General features: G+C 35.2%; 2 protein-coding genes across 3 annotated transcripts; one reads left to right on the top strand and one right to left on the bottom strand.

Annotated features, from left to right (window-relative positions):
* The first annotated feature begins 3,207 nt into the window (after positions 1–3,207).
* LOC125839588 (tlg2p-like protein a) lies at positions 3,208–7,748 on the top strand. Of its 2 annotated transcripts, XM_049518578.1 has the most exons (8): positions 3,208–3,484; positions 5,287–5,560; positions 5,914–6,003; positions 6,244–6,315; positions 6,663–6,740; positions 6,832–6,897; positions 6,975–7,055; positions 7,358–7,740. In XM_049518578.1, the coding sequence occupies exons 1-8, from the start codon at positions 3,294–3,296 to the stop codon at positions 7,463–7,465; spliced, it is 960 nt and encodes a 319-aa protein (XP_049374535.1). In that variant the 5' UTR covers positions 3,208–3,293; the 3' UTR covers positions 7,466–7,740. The 2 variants fall into 2 exon arrangements, with proteins under 2 accessions (XP_049374535.1, XP_049374536.1); XM_049518579.1 differs by lacking the exon at positions 6,244–6,315 and having other exon boundaries at positions 3,287–3,484; positions 7,358–7,748.
* A 53-nt stretch (positions 7,749–7,801) lies between these two features.
* LOC125839587 (COBRA-like protein 7) lies at positions 7,802–10,393 on the bottom strand. The gene is made up of 2 exons (XM_049518577.1): positions 9,708–10,393; positions 7,802–9,494 (listed from the first exon to the last, which is right to left on the bottom strand). The coding sequence occupies exons 1-2, from the start codon at positions 10,291–10,293 to the stop codon at positions 8,062–8,064; spliced, it is 2,019 nt and encodes a 672-aa protein (XP_049374534.1). The 5' UTR covers positions 10,294–10,393; the 3' UTR covers positions 7,802–8,061.
* Between the last annotated feature and the right edge of the window lie 471 nt (positions 10,394–10,864).

The raw sequence follows: 10,864 nt of genomic DNA, 5'->3' as shown, positions 1-10,864 counted from the left end.
TGAGAGGACCAATGATTTGATATAATTGCGTATCTTGAGAAATGTGAAGTTGTTCATTGTTCGTATATGTTGATGATATTGTATATGTTCGTCATATGCATATGATTATATTGTTGTGATGACTTATGTATGTTACACTTAGTGGGATAACTGCGTGATCCTACCAGTACACTGTGGTTGTGTACCGATACTGCACTTGCTCTTATTTTGTTGAGTACATGGCATCTTCAAGCGGCTACTGACAGACCTCGCTTAGGAGATCAGTGATCGTTCGAATTCAAGGGTGAGCCAATTCTTCCGGGCTACCATGAGTTCTCTTTCGTCTATGTGCACCATTTTCGAACTTAGACTATGTTCTAGTTAGTTTGATTAGTTCATTAGATTGGGGTTGCATCCCTTCTTGTTTAGACTTGTTGAACTTTAGATGTTTTGGTACATTGACTTTCAGGTTCTAGGTTGTTTCTTCCGCATTGTTTAGTTCTTGTTGGAGTTTATGGGAACTCCCTATTTATTTCCTTAGTATTTAACTTGCTTCCGTAACTTAAATGCCTTAGTTTTGGTTTAGTTGCTTGCTTTGAGTTGTAGTAGTGGTTCTCCCACCGGAGAGTTAGTGTGGGTGCCAATCACGACGGTCTGAGTCGTGACAATTTCTCAGGACACGTTATTTTGATAGTCAAAATATGAAACCAATACATTTGGAGATGCAAGGAAATAATTTTGTTTTTCTTTTTTTCCGTTTCTTTGTTTTCTATTACTTTCTCTTAAAATATATTATAATAATAATTTTACTTTTTATTTTTTATTTTATTTTTCTTTAGAAAAAGAAAAAAACGAAACTTGAGAGGCCTGTTATTTTACCCAACTAATTTGAGTGTGAATACACCTAATTTAAGATAGAAATTACAATTGGGTTTATCACCAGCCTTGCAACTTCCATTTGATGCTTTAATGATTAATTATTTTTTTTCCATCAACATGAATCATATTTAATGGGATGGTTCAGATCCCTTTATTCTTAATCAAAAATTTCATTTGAGACCTTAAAAATAGAAAATATCCTATTAAAAACATTGCTATTTAAAATGAATCTAAATATTTATTTTGTACAATTTAGTTATCTTTTTGAATTCGAAATGACTTGACTATTCAAATTTATGTTTTAGTATGAATTGTGATGTTTCTTTCTTCAAACTATTTTTATTAACGTAGAAAGAAAACAAGAGATTAGAAAGAGGAGAATTTATATTTATAGTGAAAAGAAGACGAACTATGCATACTTAAAATCTATTTTAAATTCGTTAATTTTATTGTTTTCTTTGTTATTTTTAGGGAAAAGGGTTCAAAACACACTCAAACAATGGACAAAATTGTTGTTATACATATGAACTTTGCGGGGGTCCTATGACCCCCCAGACTTACTTTTAGTATATTTTATGGGTATTATTTGCTTAGTCAGACCAACAAGTAGACGAACGTATAAGAGGCGTGTGAGGATGGACTTAAAATTATTGTAACCTATATTTATTCACCATTTTTTTCATTAAATATTCCAATGTAGCCGTTGTTCTTCACTAAAACCTCCATTAAAGACACATTGCCCTCTTTGAAAGCTCAAAATCGTTGAAGAGGATTGAAGAGGTAAGCTTTGATTATTATTTTTTTTAATTTTTTTAATTTTTTTTTGTTTATATTCGTGTTTAGGGCTTCTAATTTCTTATCCGATTTTTCTGTATAAAATTAGGGTTAGCTATGGAAGAGGTAAAATTGGATTTGAATAAGATTTGTATAGACAATGAAATCGTCAATTGATGGAAAGGTTGAATCCAAAAATCTGAAATACACACCCACCAAAATGCAAGCAACAACTTTGAATCAGTTGGTTCAAAGTGAAAGATTTATGTGATTAAAGTTGAATTTGTGAGAAAGAGAAGATGAAAAGTCGCTGACCTATTTTCCCTATTTTCCCTATTTTCTAACGTTTTCCTTGACTAAGATATTTTGTGAACGCGCATGTAGGTAAACGTTTAAGTTTGAGTGACTTTCTAGTTTGACTAGGCAAATAATACCCATAAAAATATACTAAAAGTAAGTCTGGGGTCATAGGACCCCCGCAAGGTTCATATGTGTAACAACAATTTCGCCCATAGTTTGGATGTGTTTTGAACCCTTTTCCTTTTTTTTTATAGACACAACAAGAGAAAAGAACCAAAATTGTGCCTTTTTTTTTTTTACAAAAAAAAAACTTTAGACACAACACAATTTTTATTTCCTGTGAAGAGTACTAATTATTAGAGTTGGGTATAAAATACCGAAAATTGAATTATCGAATTATCGAATTAAATCAATTTTTTTGATAATTTGGTTGGGTAATTCGATATTAGGTATGATATTCGGGAGTAAAATTTTAGAATTATGGTATTTGAATTTGGGTTTGGTATGAGACATTATCATTTGGTATTCAGTATTCCTGAAGCCTGAATTATTATTTAATGAAGGTCGTATATCAACGGGTTCATAACTCGTTAGTACAACTTCAAAGAGAAGTTGAATAACATAAACAACCCAAATACACATGTCTTTTAGTTGTGTCAATTTTAATTTTCTTGATATCTTCTTACTTGTTAATCTTCTATTATATCGTGCATCCATATACTAAACTTTTAATTTTATTTTCATTCCAAGAAATTCATTTCTATTAAATATAAATAAATCTCTCCTTACACCTAATGAATAATCACTTTAATTTTTTTAATCATAAATTTTAGTATTTTCAACTCATTAGAACACTTTATTCTTTATTGAAAAAAATCATGACATATATCTTCTTTCCTCGTAAATTTTATTATGAATCTTAAGATTCTTTTCATAAAAATAATTTGAAGAAAAAATAGCGAGAAGAGAAAAATAACTGAAAAATGAGTTAAAAATTCAATTTCAAAACATGAGTTGTGTTAATATAAACCTAAAACCTCTGTTATTTGTAAAAAAATAAATAGAGACCTAATCAGATAAATTTTAGATATTTAAAGAAATAAAATCAGTAAGTATATAATTAAGGGACTTGAAATAATAAGTGTATAATTAAAAGATCAAATTTAATACTAATATTTTTGAATAATTAAATAACTAAATTTAATGAATATATAGTTAAAAGAACTATTTTAGACTAGTTCGAATTTAAAGCTAAAAAAGTCCCTTTTCCCATAAATAAATTCAAACAAAACCCCTCAATGTTTTCTGTTTTGTATTTTCTGGGTTGATGATTTGATCTTCATCTTCCAATTTTTGTAGCAATGGCGACAAGGAATCGAATTAGGGTTTTCCAAAGTTACAGAGATACCTTGAACGAGAACCGTATACCCTTCACTTCTTCAAATGATTCTGGTGGTCCAGTAATCGAAATGGCTACTACTTCTTTTCTCAATTCTAATCGTTCTTACGCTCCTCTAAGCACCGAAGATGATCTGGGTCCTTCTACATCCAGGTATTTTCAGTAATCTAGTTAGATTATTTGGTGAAATTACGTTCACTTTAATTTTTTCTTCATTTAGTTTTTAGGAAATGCACAGAAGAAGTTTTACTTTAGGTCGGTGAAATAGATGCCTCATAGTAATCACATCACGTAGAGTATAATATTTGGAAAGGAAATGATTGACGTTAGGAAGTGATTCAAATACACTAGGTTTTGTTGAGGTGTCTTGCTGGTTGGAGGTGACACGTATCTCGTGAGCTGCGTGTAACCTGGTACAAACACCAAAGTTATAAAAAAAAGAAGGGAAAATGCATAAGTACCCCAACCTATGCCCGAAATGAGACACACTTATACTATACTAAGGTCCTATTACCCCGAATTTATTTTATAAATAATTTTCTACCCCTTTTCGGCCTACGTGGCACTATCAATGAAAAAATTGTCAACACGCGCTGGGCCCAAAAGATAGTGTCACATAGGCCGAAAAGAGGTAGAAAATTATTTATAAAATAAGTTCGGGGTAATAGGACCTTAGTATAGTATAAGTGTGTTTTTGAGATTTCGGGCATAGGTTGAAGGTACTTATGCATTTTCCCAAAAAAAAGAAGAAGAGGTGATAGTAAGTCATTTGCTCATATTTGTCTAAAGTATTTCTTTTGTAGAGAACTTTGGAAGAGTGATTTGGATAAATAGGTTAACATTTTTTGCCATACTGAACATGCAAATACTAATCTTGACTAGTCTCTCATCCTATAATGGTTCTTGGGGGAAATAAAGTAAGCACTATGTTTCTTTCAGTTCATTTTGAATTCTGTGTATTCGGTTTGCAACTATAATCTAGTTTTCATTCTATTTCTTGGAGTAGTAAGTCCCTACTTGATGTTCTTTGAGTTGTTATTACTAATTACCTGTTATTTCTATTACAAATACAAAGAAATCGGAAGCTCCCAACACTTGAGATCGCCCAAGGATTTCAGTGTTGTGAAGATATGAATTTTCTCCTATTTAGTTGTTGCCATATGCAATAAGTGTGGCTACTCATCATTCAACAAACACTTCTTTTTCAACTGTTTTTTCCTGCTTAACATATCGCGGATGCAATTGCTATGACCTGGGATCAATATTCTAGCCTTGACAACTCATTTTCCCCCTCTCCATCCAAATTTGGCTTCTCTACTTTTCCATTTTTCCATGTGATCAACCTTATTAGCTGAGCTAGGCTTACAGTCAGTCTGACCTGGCTTGCTTGGAAAAATCTGGACATATAAGCAGTAGACATATCCAAGTAACAAATACATTAAACTAAAATGGCATGAGATTAAAGATATTGTTTCATTAGAATAGGTAGAAAATGTAAAGACACATCTTTTAAATTTTTGTCAAAAATTCTTTTATCTTCTTTCTCTATGAGGTGATCCATGTAAAAGCTGATCAACAAGAAAACATGAAATATACGAAATTCGGAAGAAGGCTAATCCCTTTACCCTGTTTGTTGCTTTTCTGGAGGTGTAGAAGTGGGTTTGCACAACAAATGGATGGCAAGTCTCAACATTTCTCTCACAATATCTGGCGACCTATATAGTGGAGTAGTGTTTATTTTGTTAACAAAGTGTCAACAATTGCAATAAGACTTATTCTCGTATGGCTATTTTTGTTATCTTATTAATAGATAAAGGATCACTTACCTGATCATCATAAGAAGTGAGTAAAATTAAAATGTGCTCCGTGTGCTCTTTTCTTCAATTTTGTTTATATTAATTAGGTTGTGAGGAGGAAAAAATTGTTGATGGTAAATATCTTTCTTTCTTCCTTAGAGATGCATTTACAGTGGGCTTACCTCCAGCATGGGTTGATGTTTCTGAAGAAGTTGCAGCTAGCATACATCAGGCTCAAGTAAAATTGGCAGAACTAAAGAAGTGCCATGCTAAAGCTCTGACTCCATCTTTTGGTGATGGAAGAGAAGATCAAAATGTGATAGAGGTTCTGACCATGGAGATTACAGATATATTAAGGAAGTCAGAGAAGAGATTACAGAAGCTTTCAGCAAGTGGTTCTTGTGAGGATTCAAATGTTAGAAAAAATGTACAGGTAGAAAGCTGATGATTTTCATACGTGAGAAGTTCATTGTCTTAGACACAACTTCCAATTTATTTTTGACTCAATTCGTGGTGATCTGTTGCATCCTCTTAACTAACTTAGTTTTACTGACTATTTTTTTTCTTCTAAAAAATAGAGTTACTTCTTTCTTAGTTAGCACATCGTTAATTTTGTGATTTAAGAATATTTTATTAATTCCACCAAGGATCGGAGCATTGGATACTCCTTTCACTACGGAGGACTTCTTTTCACTATGGCGGACTTCATTTTGCTGAACTCTGCTGTCATAAAGTTGTTTTAAATGTTGTATTTAAATATTCATGTAGTGATATTTCTTTTTCCAGCGTTCTCTGGCTACAGACCTTCAAAACCTTTCTGTTGAGCTCCGGAGGATGCAATCATTGTATCTTAAACAGTTACGGCAGCAATCAGAGGTTTGTTAAATACTCTTAGGAGCCTATTTCAATGTTCAAGTAAATGCAGCTAATACTAGTGGTAACCGATAAGAGATTATAGTGTAGTAAGAAAGTGGTCGAATCTCTAATAATGTGGATTGGTTCTGCAGTTAATGCCTAATTAGACCCTCTTAATTGTCGTTTTTCATACTATCTTTAGATAGCAGGCGGAACGTTAGACCTGTGCTTATATATATTGTATTCTATTTCCTGGCACAGGCACATGATGGACTTGATTTGGAGATGAATGAAAAGAAGTCTAGCTTTTTGGATGACGATTTCAATGACGTGGTAGACTTTCCAACTTTATGGTTTCTGGTGGTTTCCTGCCTATATTTGTGTAATACTGATTTCCTATTCTTTTTCTGGTTTCTGGATTCTGTTTGTTTCGTTTTTGAAGTTTGGGGATTTTACAAAATCGCTAAAAAGCAAATTAGTTAATGGAGTTTTGAGACCTTAAAAGTCTTCCTAGGAACACAAAGGATGATACACTTAATGAAAACACCTTAAACTAATGAGTATTGACTCAGCGTGGATTTTAGCATAATCAGGGATTACATTTGAAAAGGTTTTATGCACATTATCATATTAGTCGATATTACAGACACTATATTTCATGTGGTTGTTTTATCTTTCAGGGGTTCACTGAACTGCAGATGGCCACTGGTCAGAAGGATGAGCAGTTCACGGCAGAGAGAGAAAGAGAGATTAGACAGGTCACTGAAGGACTTTTCTTAACTTCTATATGTTATTAACATATAGAATAACATGCTTTCTTTTCATCTTACTGACATAAAGTCTTTGTAGGTCCTTAAATCAGTTAATGAGCTTTCCCAAATCATGAAGGATCTGTCAGTCCTAGTTATTGATCAGGTTTGAGTGTACTCCTTACTTGTTTGCCAGAGTTATTTGCAGCAATTTGTGACTCATCAAGTTGAAATCATTTGCAGGGGACAATAGTTGATCGGATAGACCACAATGTTCAAAGTGTATCTGCATCAGTAGAGGAAGGTTTCAAACAACTACAGAAGGTCTCTCTCGCACTCTCTTGCTTTCTCTCTCGTTATGTCTCTCTCATGTGCGTGCACACCTTGCAGCTTAGTAAATATACTTGCATATACATTACACACTATTACAAGTAGAGTTGGAATATAGGCAGTCGGCAGTCCTCATATCATTTCATGTAGTGACCTGGCACCATGAGAATTTATGTGTTCCTTGTGTTTTTCTATTTTCTGATTCTTGGTTTGTGTTAAATTAATTGTGTTGACGCCTTGGACCGTTCTGGCTTATTTTTACTTGGCTAACTGTATGCCCCTTTTTGGAACTGCAGGCAGAGAGGTCTCAGAGGAAGGGGGGAATGGTGAAATGTGCGACTGTTCTTGTTATCATGTGCTTCGTTATGCTAGTCCTGTTGGTCCTTAAGCATATTCTCTTATAAACTTTTCGTCTACTTTCTCCCCTTTTTCTTGGGTATAACTAGGGCTGTAGTTCTTTCTACGCCAAAATTGTAGCGTGCTACACCTATTGGGGAGTTTTCTGGAGGAAGCCCATTAGCTCACTGCAGAGGTAACATGTTGGAGCGGTTAGATGTACATATTTGATTACAATTGAATTTATGTGCTGGTTTGCAACTTGTACCTGTAAAAATGTTGGTTACTACTTCCAAATGATAATAGGAGTCGTGGCATTCTGCGAAAGTTAACATTTTTTTATTAGGGCAGTGAGAAAGTTACTTTTTTATGTGATTAACATAGGCAACACAAGGAAAAGGCACGTTGCTTCAAAAACTAAAAGCAAAAATTCATACTTGAATCTTGTGTGCGTTCCATTGGGAGTATGATTGCAATGTTACCATTTCAGGAATGATAAATGCTACAGTTCACAAGGTGTATTATCTAATTCCTTCTTAATTCTCTAGGTCAGATAGCTGAAATTTTTGTACTGTAATTGGTGGGTGACATTAGGATAACACAATGAAAGAATATATTTGCTATGAGGATAAGAGAAAACAAAGTTACAAAGAACACAGGAAAATCATATTTCTAGCCACAGTGATAGTTGTAGAACCATGAGGACTAGCATGGTTAGAAGAAGACTGAAAGCACTAGAGGCTAGAGGGACTTGGCGATTACTACCAGAAGGAAGTATTACAGGAAGGGAGCACTCCTCCCCATTGAAGTAAACTTTACTTGGAAAACCATCACCGGCTCCTACGTCGATTCCAGGTGTGGTCTTCTTTGTGAAAGATATGACTGATTGCTGGGTACCAGGAACTGGGGGATCTTTCCTTGGATTATCTCCTCTTCTTTCTGCAAGAAGGTAATTTAAGCCTGAAAACCCCTGCATAAATATTGTGTTGTTAGTATCAGGCATGATGGTTCCGTTGAAAGAGTATCCTTTTTCAAAACCTTGGATGGCTTTATCCAACTGTACAGCAGCGAACCAGTCAACAATGTTAGTGTCGCCCCAATTAAACAGAGTTATTCTTGCTGTCCATCCACCTCTGAAATCACTAAACAAATGCCAGTTAATGCTGACTCCACAGTTGTCTCCGCAAGGTAAGGGATTTGGCAAATCTCGTCTTTTATTAAAGTCCTTTGCCATTTCAGTTCGATTGTCAAAGGGCACCAGAAGTGCCTCTGGTGGTAAAAGTAGTGCTGGCTCGGAGGCACTGCACACATTACTGGGGTTCGCGTTGCTGCAGCCACAGGCACATGTGTTACAAGGAACGACAGAATCGTTGAAGAATGCAGAGAATGATACACAACACTTGGGCTTCTTTAAGGTTGAACTGCTAATGTTGCAGATTACTTGCCAACTAGCAACAGCAGCTGTATCTGAAGATAACCCTGCAGGATTAGGGAAGAGGCTAGAGGATACTCGGACTGGCGGTCCACATACATAACCAGGACTGTAAGTTCCATTTATTTTCCAGTTCTGTGGAGGGTGGATAGCACTTATGTTAAGGTCAGGTGACATTTTGTAGACTTGCATTACAAAAGCTGACTTGGACTTGCTTGCATCCATGAAAGGTGGCAAAATGGTTCCATTTCGACAACAGAAAGGAACCATTCCTAAGGTTGTATCATTTGTCTTTTCCAAAGGAAGGTCGATGATTGTGGGTTTCTTTTTACAGTTCAAGGCCTTTGAAAAATCCATGCCCTTGTAATATCCACCCTGCTTACCGAAGATGCAGTCCCCTGTATCAACAACTGTAGGATAAGCTCCCCTCATGCTATAGATGAACTCATCCCTCATCCATTCCCAGCTTAATTTCCAGTTATCAAGACGACTAGTGTTGTCGTTATTTGAGATTGTGACTTGTGCCCAGTAATTAGATTCGGATGAGCTAGTGACATCAAACATTATTGTAAGATCACCCTCTTGCCGAGGTTGGATTTCCTCATGGATCGTGATGTTGGATTTGGCGTTTGAATCTTTTAGACAACAAACTTGGGTCCGATCACCTGCAAGGTCCAATTAAACATGAGACATCAATAAGTTTGCTTTGAGCTACCATCATAATAGGATTCGCCAATTCTGTATCTATATAGTTGGAAACATTTTAGGGGATATATATTGAAGTTATGTATACAATACTTGAATTCTTGATGTAGATGCTACATAGTTGGTTCTTTAAGTAGTTGTTAAGAAAACCGATGGTAACTAACTTTCCCTACCTTGAGATGTAGAAGGAGAACACAAGAAACCATCATTTGCCAGACTGATGGAAGAAGGCAAGGGAACAGCAGGAGATGCAACACCATACTGTGTACCAACCAGCTCGATCCGAGCCTGCATCTGATTGACATCTCCAGCAGTCTGAATCGCGGACTTAAGGTCAGTCGTAGGGAAACCAGCAAAAACAGTTCCATTTCCAACATCACCAGGCAGAGTGGTTCCATCAGCAAGCACAGCATGTGAAGCAGATACCAACAATTCTCTATGTTGGAACCCAACAAAGACCCTCCAAGACTTGAGTTCATCAGGACTATTGTTGAGGATTGTGAGATTGGACCTGAAATTGTAAGCTTGGTTGTTGGAGTTAGATGTCGAGACGTTCGGAGGAATAGGAAAACCAGAAGTATAGACGTAAGTTATGAATATGCCATTACAGTCTCCAGCGTTGTTGGAGGAAGTTTGAGAAATTGAAACAGGAAGAGAAATTAAGAGGATGAGTGGGAGAAAGATTAACAAAGTGGCCATTGTAGTATGGTTTCTTTGTTTTAGGGAGACACAGCAATATAGACAAACTGAAATGACCATGGCTTACGATAAAATCTAAAAAAATAAGATATTTGAATTTGTCATAACAAAGACATATTCAAATATAAAGTAGTAATAATTTAGTTACATGGAAGTGGATGGCCGGCTTTGAGTGTTTCTAATATACTAGTATACTTGTATTAGTACAAGTTAATCAAAGCAAGCAAGAACATCTGCATGGACTGAGTTTAGTTTCTTGTTTAATTAGTCTTAATTATTAGGTATGAGTTTGACAGGTTCAGAACGGTCAAAGGGAAGCAAATCTAATACTCCTTCCATTTACATTTGTTTGATTGACCGTGGAGTTTAAAAAATAAAGGGAGATTTTTGAAACTTGTGATTTTAAACATGTTAAAACATTCGTATGATTAATACTTTTGAAACTTATGACTGCAAACATGTTATAACATGTGTTTCTATCGGAAGCAACCTTTCTACCCTATAAAAATGGGGGTAAGGGTTGCCTACAAAATGACGAATTCGGAATTTTCACTAAGGAAGTTCAAAATATGAAATGTAGTGCCTAAGATTTGAATTTGGAATCTCATAGTGAATTTTGAACGCCTTAAAC

This window comes from Solanum verrucosum, unplaced genomic scaffold (genome assembly GCF_900185275.1).
Source record: "Solanum verrucosum unplaced genomic scaffold, falcon-dt-bn FXZP01000306.1, whole genome shotgun sequence".
Lineage (NCBI taxonomy): Eukaryota > Viridiplantae > Streptophyta > Magnoliopsida > Solanales > Solanaceae > Solanum > Solanum verrucosum.
Note: the sequence above shows the minus strand (reverse complement) of the source record. Positions and strands in the feature narration are given on the sequence as shown.